Genomic DNA, 15,955 nt, shown 5'->3' with positions numbered 1-15,955 from the left:
GCACATAAGCTGGTGGGACTGAACCATTCATTGCTCCGGAGTAACTGATACGGTAGCAGATCTGATGCAAATTTTCAGATGCGCCAAGTGGCATTACAACCAACCAGAATAGTAACCAGAATAGTAACCAGAATAGTAACCAGAATAGTAAAGTAAAGCGTTGAAAACCCGGAAGGGTGTGCTTAACGATGCCCGGCGTGTGGCCCTTGTCAGCCTAAAATATTTATGGGAATAAAGCACGCTATGCGAGAATATACATGGCTTAAATGGAGACCCTACAGTGATCACAACCGGGGGAAAAAAGGCACACTGTCGAAGGAAGCATCTCTAAGTGAAAAAACTATATCAAAGGGGAAGTGTCTACACTGGCCTCTTGGGTTATTTCCTTCAGTGACTCAGATTCTTATAAGACGTAACAATAAAATAGCAGATCATTTCAGCTCCAACCTTATCAGGGAAAAAGAAAACGTGGCTCACATTCTTTGACCAATTGAAGTAAAGAAAGAAGTTTCAGGTCAGAAGTGATTTAAACCATCTTAGAGCAGTAATGTTGTCTAGGGGGTGGAAAAGTCAACATCACATGGACCCTGAATCCCAAAGCAATATCCGTCCCTCTGTTTGTAAAGTGCTTTATTCCGGTGGGCGGCGTAGATGTATAAACTGACCTCAGTGGCTGCAGCACCTAAAGAAATTGCAGTCCTCAAGCTAAAAGTAAAGGTTTCATCAGAACAACTGACCAAGAGCCATGGAAAATATAAAGGCATCTCATGAAATGGGAAGATTGTCCAGTTTGTCAGTGGACGGCATGGCTGCTTTCTTGGACGGGTAGCACAATTTCCCTATCAGACTTGAATTGTTACTTCCCACCTGGAATGTGATCATGTCCTGCCATCTTGACTCATAGAAAAGGCTACAAACACTGTAACCAGGTTAGAATGTTTCTGCACTTTTTTGTGTTTTAAAAAAAATGTTTAAAGCAAACAACACAAAACCTCTGTAAGTGATCTAAATTATATAAACCAATAAACTACCTGTGTAACTGATCTAAATTGTATAAAACCATAAAGAAACTAACGGGCATTAAGCATTTCAGTATCAAAAAGTTTGCAATGCAGTGTTTGCGTTTTGCGCACACAGAGGTCTAAACCTAAAGGGTTCACTATTTTACAAGCCTCATTTCAAACTTTCTTTGTTCCCTCTTTCAGAAACCAACTTTACTAAACTGCATACATGCATGCTGAGATCCGGGGAGAGCCTTCGGGGTCTGTGGCTCTGTCCTCCACCATTCCAGGAGGAAAAAGAAGAAGGGGCTGTTAGTGGGAAACACTCACCCAAAGTGTGAGAAATCCTGCCGATGGGGGCATGCGTGGAAACCGGGAAAGCATCTGGGCTCATCTGAAGCCTGTGACTCTGCAGGTTTCATTTCACAAGGCCAATTCCTAGGTTGACACTCACTTCCTCATATGATCTCTGGAGGGCCCAGTGAAAGATCAGGCTCGGGGTGGGGCATTTATTATGACATGTCAAGTTACTGCCCTAGAGACATCCCTTTTCATCCTGATAACGAGGAGTGCCATTTGCCAAAATGCCAAAGATGATGCTGGCAGCGTCAGAAAGGGCATTCAAGCCACAGAGAGCTGTGGGGACTCAGCAATGCACCCGGCAACCTTTCAGCTGAGACATCATCAGCCTTCCAAGCAGGATCCCCGATTCTCTTGTGTTTTTCTTACACGTCTAGAGCTCTACCTATTCTGGACTCTCAGCACCACAAGCCCCTGCCCCAAATATGGAAACAGGAGTGAGTCATAGATAAGTAGAGACCAAAAGGGAGAAGACGGCAGGGCTGACGCATTACATGTCAGCGCTGAGTCCAAGACAGTCTGACCCTGGGCAGGGACCTGCAAAACAGGAGTCCTCCTTCTGAAACATCAGGGAAGAAGTGTCCCCCAGTCTGCTAGGACAACACGTGAAAAGTTTACCTTTTTCAAAGGTCAAAGTTATTTGCAACTTTCAAGAAACATTTTCTTTTGGTTTCCATTTACTGCTGCGTCGAAGGTGTTAAAATCTCCGGCTAAAAAGAAAAACATATAAAGAGAGTCAAATCATAGAGATGCTGCGAGTAAAAGATGTGGATAAAATAATGAAACCACTGGAGAATGTTTAAATGTTTATTTTCATGTTAAAAAGGATGAATTACCCTGTGGTTAGTATATACCTTTATGCTGGAAAAGGATGTCACTTTATTTCTGAGATATTTCCAGGAAAAAAAAAGAAAAAGAAAAAGGAAAAAAATCCAAAAGTAAGGAAGAGTAAGATCAAAATGTTCTGGCAGATTCCATCAACAACCCCAACAGAAGTCATGTCCTCTAAAGGCTGCACCTTTAATTGAGTGCATTTCACGACGTCAGGTTCTGATGTTTTCCCATGATCAATTTAGGTATTTCTGAGCGGGATGTCTGTACATTTAAAAGCTATAGCTTTGCATGCTTTTATGTTAAAACGTATTTATTCCAACACACCTTTCAGTGTTTCAGTATATTGCCTATATTACATACAAAAATATCTGCTATATCCGTATTTTAGCGTAACTCTTCCACCACCCATACTGTTCCTTTACACAACAGGTGACACGCAATACATTACACATAATATAATTTTGAGGGAGGAGATGGTCGCTGGGTTTATAAACCATCTACCGTGTCATTTACAGAGACTAGAACGGAGAATTGAGGCCATTTTTGAGTTGACAAGAGTAGAAAAACAATGGTGTCAATGGTAAAGGAAAGATTTCGATGAAACCACCCTCTGTGGTCAGTGGAGTTGGAATGAATGATCTTCTCAGACACTTTACTGTGGTCCCAACATTGGGAAGACACCCTTCTAAAAGAGTGAGACAAGAATGGTGATCAACATGCACAAGGGCAGACTTCCTAAAACTTAAAGTTATCCAAGTACAAAATACTTCATCTACAGATGTAGCAAAGGGACAGAAATTAATCCATTTTTTCCCTGCAATCTTTATAAATAAAAACTCTCTGCCTACGATTTAAGGATGATTGCAGTCTGGGAACTCAGGCTGACCAGTGTGCAAAAGAAAAGAGCCAGGAAGTCAGTTATTCCCTTTTGGTTCACACAGCGTATCCTGAGATCTGCTAGCCAGTGTGTCCTTTGGGGGAAGTTTCCAGGGGAAACTTCCAGTGTCTTTTCTTCTTTCTTTCTCTCAAATGCAACACTGTAGGTTTAACTCCAGGACTTCTGTGTGGCAGCTGCTCCTTGATAGCTGTACGCTGGCCTGGAAAGCAGCCTGTTTGGCCCCTGGAGACAGTGGTCTCACATCCTCCACGGGTGTAGGTCACCTGGCCCTCATGGGGCATCTGAATTGCCCTCCGTGTGACTCATGGAGCTCGCGGCCTGGTGTCCCCTCTAGAGGCTGCTGGTGTCTGCCTCAAGGGGAGTCTGAACATCCCATTCTCAGGGGAGAGGAAGGGACTCTATTGACATCGTTTCTTTCAGGTTATTGACAACTGTCCTTTGGATATCTCAGCCGTAAGAACCTGGGAAATCCAGGCAAATGCATGGCCCTCAGCGAATCATATTTCAAGCCTTAGCAATTTACGTCATTTCCCCCTATTTTATTTATTTATTTATTTATTTATATTTTTGGGGCTGCATTGGGTCTTCATTGCTGCGCGCGGGCTTTCTCCAGTGTCTCCGGCGAACGGGAGCTGCTCTTCGTTGCGGTGCGCGGGCTTCTTATTGCGGTGGCTTCTCTTGTTGCGGAGCACGGGCTCTAGGCGCACGAGCTTCAGTAGTTGTGGCACGCGGGCTTCAGTAGTTGTGGCACGCAGGCTCAGTAGTTGCGGCGCACGGGCTTAGTTGCTCTGTAGCATGTGGGATCTTCCAGGACCAGGGATTGAACCCGTGTCCCTTGCACTGGCAGATGGATTCTTAATCACTGTGCCACCAGGGGGGTCCCATGCCCCCCCCATATGAGCTGAAATATTTTGGAGGTATAGTTCCTATTTGTTTTAAATTGACTAGTTGGAAAACAAGCCGATATAACCCATAGTTTCTAGTCAGCAGGGAATATTTAGAGCGGAAAGAACTTCAGTGACATTCTGTTAAGCTGAATAGTGTCCACACCAAAGCTGAGAACAACTGACAGTGTTGATTCCCACAAAAAAAACTGAATTTCTGATTCTTCACTATTCACACACACACGTGGGTATAATACGTATGTGCGTGTGCATATATGGGAGTGTGTGTGGTATGGTAAAAGGGATCGCTGCCCTGAAACCTTCCATTTGATCCTTATTTTGAACTGACTGAGTCTCAACAGAAACCAGCGAAGGTGGTTTATGTAGCCTGCATCACTCTGGGTGACGTTGTCCGCTTACCCAAGGGAGGCGTCTTCAGAACCACGGTCAGTTCCCGGCTCCGCAGAGAAACCCCTGGCCCTTCCTGATTCTCCCGTTTGCTTCCTGCGTCACGTCAAGCACTCGGACCACAGGAGATGCTCTAACTTGTATGCCCCTTAATAAGGCTCCCCGTGACAATAGTAACTTCCTTTGTCCCCTCCCGAATTATACCCACGGGAAGTCTCATTTTACCAGTGCGAGGCAGCCTGCTGTGTGTGTGAGAGAGACTCACCCCCTGTATTAGTTGAGGGTCCTCAGCTTCAGAAATGACATCCCTACCCTGTCTGGAATGTCCAAGACCCAAAGGGAGAGAAAATGGAAAATATCTGCCAGGAGTAGCAGGGCTCCCGGGGACAGCTATGTTTCAGCGAGTGCCTGAATCCCTCTCTTTGAGCTACCTCCTTGCCAAGCCATTTGAAAAGCAGAGGCAGCTTCCTCTGGCCACCAGAGGCGCTCTTCCTACAAGGTGTCAGCCATCTCTTTGCAAACTCCTTTGGAAGCTGATGCCTGGGTCTCCTGGCTTTATTCCCCAAACAAACTGGAAGATCTGGGGAGCCTCAGCAGCTTCAGCTCCTAACCCCCATTTTAAACACAAGAGCAACTGAACACCAGCCTCTGAGGGCAGGCAGCGTTATCACTGGTAACTTAGGTGCAGTTTACAAACGTAGTGTAGTCCTGTGGGCAAGAGACACAAGGAGAATTCTGTGTCTGCCGTGTCGCGGTTGGAGAAGGCTGGTTGTCACACTCCTGTCCACGGAACCCTAGAAGAGAACCACGGAAGCACACCCTTTTGAATTGCCCAGCCAGCAGCCATCAGGAGTCAAGAAACTGTTTCAACACCTCCTGCAGGTCCTTGACTGTTTGGGCCTTTAAGATTCTACCTCTCAGAGATGCAAATGGCTCAAGAAAGCTCAGAATGAGGCACAGCCTCACCCAGTGTCTGAGTTTCCAGCTAGCGCATCTTCGTAGAACGTTGTCATGGTTTCCTAATCTGAAATTCTTGCTTTGCTGTTCTTTGAAAAACATTGTTTATTTAAAAATTATGCAGGAATCATGATTTTTTTTTTTCTCTCTTGCCACTTCGATTTCCCAATAGCTATGGTTTCTCATCACAATTGCTTCTCAAGCTTCTGGAAGTCATTTATTTTATGAATTTGGGGGGGGAAACCCATTGCTGTTCTCCATTAATGGACACCCTGTATAGGTTTTATCTCTACCAGAGTCATGACTGAGGATAGATATATGTTTTGGGTTTGTTTGGTTGGTTTTTTTTCGGTGGTGGGTGGAAATCATTGTATGGGTAGATTTCTACATATCGCTAAGCTGAAACATCATTTCATTTACCATTTTTAAAAAGTTTTGTTCTGGTAAGAGAAAAGTTTAATCTGAAGATACTTCCTATGCAATTTCCTTTCTCTGCATATCATTTTTAGATTTTGATTTCAGTTTGGATAACAAATGGTGTTGACCACAAAGCATTAGTATAAATACAACTATTCTGAGGACTTTTTTTTGTCCTCAGAAACGCACCCCAGGAAAGAGGTCCTCATGACTCCCGCAAGCAGAAGATAAAAGGAAAGGTTCACTGTTCACAACTTTTCTCCAAAGTTTTTAAGCTTCATGTAGAAAACTGTAAAGAAGACGGCCCTCTCTTACAGTATATTAATATTTTAAGTAAAATCCCATGTCCCCGTCTGATACAAGAAAGTTCAACAACAAAAAGAAAGAAAGACGGCACGAGGCTAAGCTTCTTAGACATTGCCCCTAAGGGATGCAGTGAGGAAAACTGGAAAGACCCTGAACGCCTGCACAGACACCCAGGAAATAACAGGACGTGGCACACCACAGGGACTAAAATTCATATGTAAATCAAACAGATTTCAGAGAAAAGAATGAAATTGCTTGTCTTCATGTTTCAAAAAGAATTGCAGAGGTCAAAGGAACCAGGTGCAGGTGCAAAGATATATAAAAATAATGAGCAGTGCTCGTAACAAATATGGGCGGCTACATTCAGCAGCTTTCACGTATGTCCAATCTCAGGCCAAGGGCAAGAAATGTCCACTGTGCTTTAAAAGGTCTAGGAGTAGAAAAATCAAACCCAAGTCTTTTCTAATTCCACACGGCTGTTTCGCCACGAGATGATTAACAATGTCTGTGGGGTCTGGTTTATTATATTTGAACTGAGCTAGTACCAGGCAGCAGAGAAAACCGTGGTCTTAGAATTTCTCCAGGACCCCCTGGGAGCTTATCTGGGGCACATCCTGGCTTCAAACCCAGCTGCCTTTGCTCTCCCTGATGGCTGCTTCGAAAGGGATCCCGCCAGACCGCCACAAACGAAGCTTTGTTAACTCATCCCCTATTGCTGGTCAGACTCGGGCTCCACCATTCAAAAAGCAGAAGGCATAAAGGTGAATACAGACATGAGAAAGGAGTTTACATCTGGTCCTGCAGCCTCTCCATGTACTCTCTGAAGCCCTGGGACGCCCCCAGCCCCATGTCTGGGCACACCCACTGGATGCTGTCATCACTGTCAAACGGGATGGAGTTGGTGTACGGACCGCCGTCCTCCGGGAGGATGGTGGTGTAGGACGTAAACTTGACCCTCTTCCTCTTTGGGCCGGACGAACTCAGAGGTTCGTTTTTCATGTCTTTCTCATAGACAAAGTCAGAAGGTCTGAGCAGCTGACTAGGGAAAGTCTTCTGGGAACCGCCATTCAGAAGGAAGTTCCTCTCCTCGGACTGCAGCCCCCTGTCGATCATGGTCGTGCACTCCTCCGACGGGAGGGTCACGTCCACCGGGTTCTCCAAAAGCTCCACGTCGTTCCCCAGCCAGACCCAGTCGTGGGAATGGGGGATGTCGCCTTGCTCGCTCACGGCGAATCTTTTGTGTCTGTATTTCCAGGCAAACGCCACACAGTTAATTAAGAAGACCAAAATGGCCAGGCAGAAGACGCAAAGCAGGGCGTACATGCCGATCTCCAAGTCGGTCAACCCCCTGGAGGTCACCGTAAGGTCACTAGGATTATGGGGTTCCGGTAACTTCCCTTGAGTGGGGAAGCTTGTAAAGGCGTCTGGACCACCACTCTTGAGCAGCTTCTTATCCTTTCCTTCCATGGGAGACTGCGGGGTTGTGCTTTGCTTGGTTCTTTCCCCGTGGCCGCCAGGGGCGCCATGTTGGAACCACTGCTGCACTGCCCTCTCCTGGCCTCCTTCACGCTCTATGCTGTTCCTCACGTGGTCTTTATATTCCCGACTGCCGCCCTCCACGTCGTTGGTGCCTCCTTGGTGCTCACCAGTATTTGCTTCAAATTTGACCTTGACGTTCCCTTTACCCACGGCAAGAACGCTCTTCCTCTTGGTCTTCTGACAGGGCTCACTGATCATCATTTCCAGTTTAATCAAGGGCCCTTGCCCTTCCCCCTCTGCAACGACAACCGGCCACTTGGACTGAAGGTTTGCCTGGACAGACACCACCATTTCATCCAATGATGAGACAGTAACCGAAAAATCCTTGGAATCGTAAATGTCTAAAGGTGTCACCGAACCGTCACTGAACAGAATCCAAGAACTGACTATTGCTTCCTAAGAAAAATGAAAGCAAAGCATTCTGTTATAATCAGGTTCCTTCAAACCTGCAAATGTAAATGCGATTTCCTATGTCATATTATTTAAACATACGATCTGAGAAAAACTGACTTCTATGTTTTATCATCGTGAATAGCTCTCGACGCTGCCTGGAAGCGGCATCGGCCCTGAGCTATAGCTATAGTTGATGTGAGAAACAAACAATACGCTTTAACAAGTGCATGAAAGTGTATGTTAATTTACTGCATGCCAGACAACAGAATTTGACTTTGACCTTTCTGAAAACATTTTGAAAGATCAGACAATTTATCTGAATCATACTCAGGTGCAACTCGTCAGGCGCCTGCTCAAGAGAATATTCCTTTGAACATTCTTTATTAGGAAGCCCATGCTGATTGCTGGAACATGCACTGGCTGGAAGCACTTAAGGAAGGATGCATTACGAGACCCGCTGGCTTGAAAGGCACAGTGCCCTGGTATCTTTATCAACGACACGTCAAAGTTTAAAGATGGGGGAGAGTTTGAGAGTTGGCAATAATTGTCAACAGTGGTGACTGGGTGCCTAGTAGCCATGCTTGTTCAAGTAGCTGAGATGGAATTTCTGAGTACAGTAAGTCCCCTACATCCGAAACTTCAAGTTGTGAACTTTCAAAGATGCGAACGTGCGTTCGCATGTCCAATCACATAAACTAGTTCACGTGTCCGGCGTACGTTTTCACGTGCCTGCATCCTCTGCAAGTGGTTGTGCTTTTGTGTCCTTTGCTGCACAGGACTGTGTAGAGTACAGCAGTGCTCTACCATCTCCCTCGTCCTCTCCTCCAGTCAGTAACTCTTCTTGCCCCTTCGCTCGACGCCAGCCCCCGTGTGCCCGCTGTTGCGCTGTACTACTGTACTTCTCAAGGTCCTGTCCTGTAAGATTAAAAATGTCTTATTTTGGGCTTCCCTGGGGGCACAGTGGTTGAGAGTCCGCCTGCCGATGCAGGGGAGGCGGGTTCGTGCTCCGGTCCGGGAGGATCCCACATGCCGCGGAGCGGCTGGGCCCGTGAGCCATGGCCGCTGAGCCTGCGCGTCTGGAGCCTGTGCTCCGCAACGGGAGAGGCCACAACAGTGAGAGGCCCACGTACCGCAAAAAAAAAAAAAAAAAAAAGACTTATTTTTTGTGTTTGTTTTTTATGTATTATTTGTGTGAAAAGTATTATAAGCCTATTACGGTACAGTACTATATGGCCAATTGCATTAGCTGGGTACCTAGGCTAACTTTGTTGGACTTAACGAACGCGCTCTCGGAACGGAACTCGTTCACATGTAGGGGACTTACTGTAGCAAAAGGCACCTGCTTTGGCAAAAGGGAAAACATGTGAGCCTCTGGTCACGGTCTAGCAGCGGACTGTGCCTAAAACAGATAAGGCTGCTCTAAAGCAAGTCGCATATGGGCGTGTGGTGGATGGATTAGAAACACTAAGAGGAAACTGTGTCTAAGCCGCTGAGTACTTTCCTCAGAGACAGGACAGACTGGATAAACAGGAAGAAGCTTCAAAGTCACCAGTCCCGGCCATGAGTGCTCTCTCTACGGATCTCCTTTGCGGGATGTGACTGAGAGAGAAGTGGTCTCCACTGGCCAGGGACGCAAGGGTTCTGGAATCTTACTTGCTGTGGGGCTCGAAGCACATCCTGGGCAACTGCTGTCGAGATGATGGCTCTTTTGTCCAACCTGTGAGGCCGCAGGGAAAGAGACAAGCCGGCCACCAACTGCACGCCCAGGTCCACGATGGTGACACGGTCATCCAGGACGGTCACCGTCTTCTCAGCCAGGATGGAGTCAGAGAGAGGTGACAGGACCTGCAGGGTCAGCGAGACACCTCAGTCTCTGCCCCTCACACCATTCAAAACTCCTTAACTGGTGTTTGCACCACCGTGTTCTCCCAGGTTTCCCGACACGAGTGCACGTATGGAAATTGTGTGTGTGAGTGTTACGCCCCTGTTCAATTATGCTCTCCAAGTGAAGGAGTTTTACAAGTATCATCTTGGTCCCTTTTCTTTACTTTGATTCACATCATGATAACAGCACTGTATTTTCAAAAACAGAAAAACCCAAACAAACCATGATTTAATTTAAAGGCAATAACTAAAAATTGCCCACCTGGGTACCAAGCACCAAAGAGTAACATCTTTCCAACAACTAATATTTAGGTGTGAAAATGGCAGAATTGTGGTAAAGCTTTAAAGGACTGGTGCTCGGCCATCTCTCCCTGCACTTATTCTTTTCAGTGGGCAGTTAGATGTCCACTACGGGCCATTAATCACCATTGCGTGGGCTGTTGCGTCATCATCGGATAAACCAGGAAAGCAAAGTGGGAAAGAGAATCTTATTCTCCTTCTAAGAAACCACTCCGAATGCACCATCTAGCTTGCAAGCGGGGGTGACTAACAAATGGAGAGGAATATCTAGGAGGCAGAATTTCTAGACCTGTCCTGCCCAAGAGGTCCTGCTTAATCTCTCAAACCTGTGACTATGATGAGACATCACCCTCCCGACTGTTATAGGATATAGCACAGCTGGCCTTAGAATAGACAGGTTCTGCTGGGTTAGCCGGGATTACAGGGTGGGTCCCCTGTAATCACACGGGCAGAGTGCTTTCCCTGGCTGGTGGAAGAAGGGAAAGTCAGAAAGATTCAAAGAGTGAGAATCTGGTGATGGAGAGGCCCCATGAGAAGGAAGGCAGGTGGCCTCTAGGAGCAGAGAATGAGCCCTGGCTGACAGTCCACAAGGAAACAGTGTCCTCGAGCCCACACTGCGGGGAACTGCATTCTGCCAGCAACCTGAGCTGGGAAGCAAATCCTTCTCCCAAGCCCGCACAGAAGCCCAGCCTGGCCCACACCCTGACCACAGCCTTGTGGTACACTTGGCTTGGTACTCCAGGCTCACCTGGACTCCCCAGCTTCAGAACTCCGAGTTGATAAATTAGTGGTGCTTTAAGTTGGGAGACTGGTGGTGACTTGTTACATAGACATAGAAGAGTAATGAAAATATAATGTTGAGTACAGCTTTGTCAAAAATTAACTTTGGCAAAACCTAAAATCTGACTTAATTAGCTCTGAGCGTTTACCAAATTAACATTTTAATTTGTTATTCAAAAACTATGCTGCAGTCTTTCTGCAGAATTACCCCGTCAACGTTGGCTAGAAAATAGTTTTCCTATTACTACAATAAAATGGAGAGCGCTTTTTATTAATTTTAGTGCAATACGTTTTATTTTTCAATTTTTTGTCCACTGTTAAGGTGAAACAGAGCTAAATGTTTAATCCTCAAGTTCAGGACAATAAAACTAGCTTTCACAGGTTCTACTGTCTTCTATCAGTGATACATGAAAAGTAAACTATCATATTGGGGGAAAGATTACTTAGACTGTGTGTTGAATTCAGCTTTGGTCAAAGAAATGAGATTTTTTTCTCAACACGAGATATAATTTGAGTCTAGATTGTTAGAACCGACGAACTCTTTGTTACTGCCCGTGATTCTCTGACACAGGCGCACACCGCCCTGCACGACAGCATCTACCTGGACCCTTATCAATACAGACCGGGGCTGTGGGAGGTGGCGAGGGGCGGGTACCTGTACCTGCACGGTGGTGATGCCCGGCTCCCGGCCCACCAGGGTCCTGCCGTCCTGTAGCTGAGCAATTCTCGGCTCTTCCACCTTCATGAAATCCATCACGAGGTCAGTGACGTCAAACTGCCAGTCGGGGCCCAGCATGTAGCTCAGCTGACCCGAGTCGGGTGACTCGGCCACGAACTGGGTGAGGACGCGCACGAGGGCGCGCTGATGCTGCAGAGAGCAGCCCCTCCCCTTCCTCTCCTCGTCTTCTTCGTCCTCGCTGTCTCTGGCGGGCCTGGGACACACACACGGCAGAGCAAACGTCATCGCTGCGGGGAGGTGTCTCGCGCCCCCCTCTGTCCTCATTCCCCGTGACTCTGCCCTGCTTGGTGTGAGCTGCTCACCATCGGGTCACCCGCCTTCTGCTCCTTCGTTCATTCCCCGGGCACTGTCTGGTGGTCACCGAGCGCCACGTGTACTGCCACGTGCTCGGAGCACAGAAGCCCAGCTCGGCCCCTGCCGCGCCCACCCAGCACCAGGTGGGGGGACCAGCCCCACACAGGCAGAGGCTGCATCTCTGTCCTGTGTTCTGGAAGTCTGCAACTTCATCACGATCCCCCGTGCGGGGATGAACTGGGGCTAGAGGAGGGAACGGGAGGTCTGGGGTCAGAAGAGCCGTGTGGAGGCTGGCCTTGAGCCATCAGTCACTCCCACAGATGACAAGGACCCCCCTTACCGCCCTGCAGGTGTGCTTGAGGAGATGCAGGCCAGGTGTGACGACACCTGAGGGCGGCCCTCGTGAACCATCACCTGGGGACGGTGCCCACACCCAGCCCCTTCCATCTCTACAGAAGTGGCTTCCTCTGAGCTCCGGGCCCTAAAGGTGATCAGGATAGAGGCTCCTACCTCCCATCCGCCCTGATCTGAGTGGTCACCGATCCGCAGAGGTGTTGAAACTACTGAACCACGTCTGGCACCTGCGTCCTGGCTTCTCCCCCTTCCTCCTGTCCCCCTACTCGCCTGCCCACACCCGCCCTGAGAAACCCTCTCTGGCTCGGCCATTCTAGAACCTTCTCCTCGAGATACACCTGTCTCGTGTCCTTTACGAAAGGACCTGGTTTGATGGCTGCTGACTGGTCTGTGGCCCTCGGTGGATGGGTCTTGGGTCAGGGGAGAAAGGGGCAGAGACTTATACGCGCTGGGTTAGACCTAGCGTGTGCCGGGTCCTGCCCTGCGTGCTCCTGTAAAGAGCTGACGTAAATGGGCCATGTGCCACCTGCCAGCCACACACAAGTGACCCACGTCATCTGCACAGGCCCCGAGGAACAGGGTGTTCTAGGAGCTGATCTCGCCGGTGAGGAAACCGAGGCACAGAGAGAAGGGGCAACTGGGTCACAGCCACACAACCGGTCACCTCGACGCGGAGTCCAAGCCTGGCCGCTGTCCCTCTACTGGTGTCCTCTCCCTCTTTCTAAAGATTAAAAAAAAATTTTTTTTGCTGCACCGCACAGCTTGTGGGACCTCAGTTCCCCAACCAGGGATCGAACCCGGGCCCTCGGCAGTGAAAGCGTGGAGCCCTAACCACTGGACCACCAGAGAAGTCCCTTTCTCTCCCTTTCATTTCTCTTCACAACAGCCCTGAAGCATGCTCCTGTCTCTACATGAAGAAACCAAGGATCAGAGCAGTTAATACGAGGCTCAGAGAGCTCGTTATCAGCAGTTTGGGACGAGCACCACGTCACTTCTGAAACCCACTTTCTTAACAACATGTCATTCCACCTCCCTGAAAGGTTAACCCTCAAGGTTAGAAAAGTAAAACTAGCTTTCACAGGTTCTACCATCTTCTATTAGTGATGTACATAAAGTAAATTATCATACTGGGGGGAGATCGCTTAGACTGAGTTTAATTCAGACTTGACTGGTAAAAGAAATGAGATTTTTTTTTCTCAACACTCTTTAAAATGGAAAAATTAATTTGAGTTTAGATTATTAGTTGCAGGAAAAAAATTTCACCAGCACCTAGCAATTTGAGTTTCCCAAAGTGAGGGGTAAGTGTCCTTGCTGTTAAGTGAGATGATTTTAGGTGGCAGTAAAAACACTGACTGACATACAGAAAGGTTATTTCCATGTTATTTTTCAATCATCCTGATTATATCCCAGGGAACGTCTCTGTTTGGTGCCAGACGATCTTTAAGGGCTCTCTGATACCTGCTAGTCTCTCCCAGCTCACAAAGACAAATTCAGACAAACAACTGTATCTACTCAGAATTTAATAAAAATATTTTATTTTCTTTGTATTAATTTTTACTAGTTGGCTATTTTTTGATAGTGATGTGGAGTTTCTCTTAAATAAATAGATAAAACTGAAAAAAGAACAGTAGTAAGTGTATTCTAGGTGGTACTCAAAAGTTGCAGTCTCATAAAAGTGGTGAGTGAATAAATGAAGTTTTAGAAATACCATATTCATAAAACAATTGCATTCTGTTGTGTTAAAAAAAAAACTTTAAATTTCGAGGTCATTTCAAATTCATTGAAAGTTTAAAAGATCATACAGGGAGGTCCTGTATACTGTTTACCCAGCCCCCCAGATTTAACATCTTGCATACCTGTGGTACAATACCCAGACCAGCAAATTGACGTTGGTACAAACCACAGAGCTTATTCAGATTTCGACAGGTTCATGAATACCCATTTGTGTGTGTGTGTATGTAGTTCTATGTGATTTTTATCACATGCAGCTTCATGTAACCATCACCATAACCGAGATACAGAACTGGCCCGTCACCACAGGGGTGGCCTGTGTACTGCCTTACACTTCTACACCACCTCTAACTCATGGCAACCACTAATCTTTCTCTTTCCTATATCATCATAAATGGTACCACACTGCAGGTAACCTTTTGAAGCACTGGTAAGGATGTGGATGTGTGTGTCACTGGGTGACTTAACACACTGCTGGTGGGAATGAAAAATGGAGCAGCCTCTCTGGAAAATAGTCTGGCTTCCTTTAAAACTAAATATGCCCTTGGGCTTCCCTGGTGGCGCAGTGGTTGAGAGTCCGCCTGCCGATGCAGGGGATGTGGGTTCGTGCCCCGGTCCGGGAAGATCCCACAGGCCGCGGAGCGGCTGGGCCCGTGAGCCATGGCCGCTGAGCCTGCACGTCCGGAGCCTGTGCTCCGCAACGGGAGAGGCCACAGCAGTGAGAGGCCCGCATACCGCAAAAAAACCCAAAAAACAAACAAACAAATAAAACTTAATATGCCCTTAACATACAACCCAACAATTCCCCTCTCGGGCATCTTCCCCAGAAAAATGAAAATCTACATTCATACAAAAGCTTGTATGTCAAGCTTCTGTCATAGCATCTCTATCCAAAATAGCCCCACACTAGAAAAAACACGTGTCCTTCCATGGACGCATGATTAAGCAAACTGTGATACTCCCTACCAGGGGATACACTCAGCAAAATAAACAAATGAATTATGGAAACATGCAACGACTGGGGTGGATCTCAAGGGAATTACGCTGAATAGAAACATGTCCATTCTTAAAGGTTTCATACTGTATGGTACTATTTACCAGCTAGAGAAAACTTTCTGCTTTCAAAGGGCTCAACTGATGGGTTAGGCCCACCTGGATGATCTCCATCTTTTAAGATTAACGGATTTAGAATTTTAATTACATCTGTAAAATCCTTTTACAGCAGTCCCAGATTTGTGCTTGATTGAATAACCAGGAGATGGGACTCTTGAAGGGATGTTATCTTTAGAATTCTGTCTACTGCACGATGTATCCTTTCACTGAATTCTTGGGATAACTCTATTCAGTAACTCTATTGTCATCTCCAATTTATAGATGAAGAAACAGGAAGAGAGGGGTTAAGTGACTTGCCCAAGGTCACACAGCTATATGTGAGAAAGCCAGGGTGAAACTCAGTGGCCTTATTGCAGAGCCCACAACTTAACCATTGTACTGTGCTTCATAGAGGATGGTTGGCATTTATAAGCAGGAAACTGAGGTAAGGTAGGAAAGAGGAACAGGGAAGTAGGGAATAGAAAAAGAGCTCTTCCCTTAGGGCTTCCCTGGTGGTGCAGTGGTTGAGAGTCTGCCTGCCGATGCAGGGGACACGGGTTCATGCCCCGGTCCGGGAAGATCCCACATACCACGGAGCGGCTGGGCCCATGAGCCATGGCCGCTGAGCCTGCGCGTCCGGAGCCTGTGCTCCGCAACGGGAGAGGCCACAGCAGAGAGAGGCCCGCATACCGCAAAAAAAAAAAAAAAGTAGCATAAGAGCTCTTCCCTTAAATGCCAGGCCTTGTGCTAGGTGCTTCTTATGAGTTGCATTGTTTTACTGAAT

At 47.0% G+C, this 15,955-nt stretch overlaps 1 protein-coding gene across 1 annotated transcript in view; it reads right to left on the bottom strand.

The window, feature by feature from the left end:
• Nucleotides 1–4,635: 4,635 nt before the first annotated feature.
• The window catches only part of TMEM132B (transmembrane protein 132B), a 382,508-nt gene continuing 371,188 nt past the window's right edge, over nt 4,636–15,955 (bottom strand). The window contains exons 7-9 of the mRNA XM_079943402.1: nt 11,623–11,893; nt 9,651–9,842; nt 4,636–8,000 (exon numbers count right to left, since the gene is read on the bottom strand). Coding sequence (XP_079799528.1) covers nt 6,852–8,000; nt 9,651–9,842; nt 11,623–11,893 — 1,612 coding nt within the window. The 3' untranslated portion in view covers nt 4,636–6,851. The remainder of the gene's footprint in view (nt 8,001–9,650; nt 9,843–11,622; nt 11,894–15,955) is intronic.

This window comes from Stenella coeruleoalba (assembly GCF_951394435.1).
Source record: "Stenella coeruleoalba genome assembly, chromosome: 14".
Lineage (NCBI taxonomy): Eukaryota > Metazoa > Chordata > Mammalia > Artiodactyla > Delphinidae > Stenella > Stenella coeruleoalba.
This window is presented reverse-complemented; position numbering and strand designations above follow the sequence as displayed.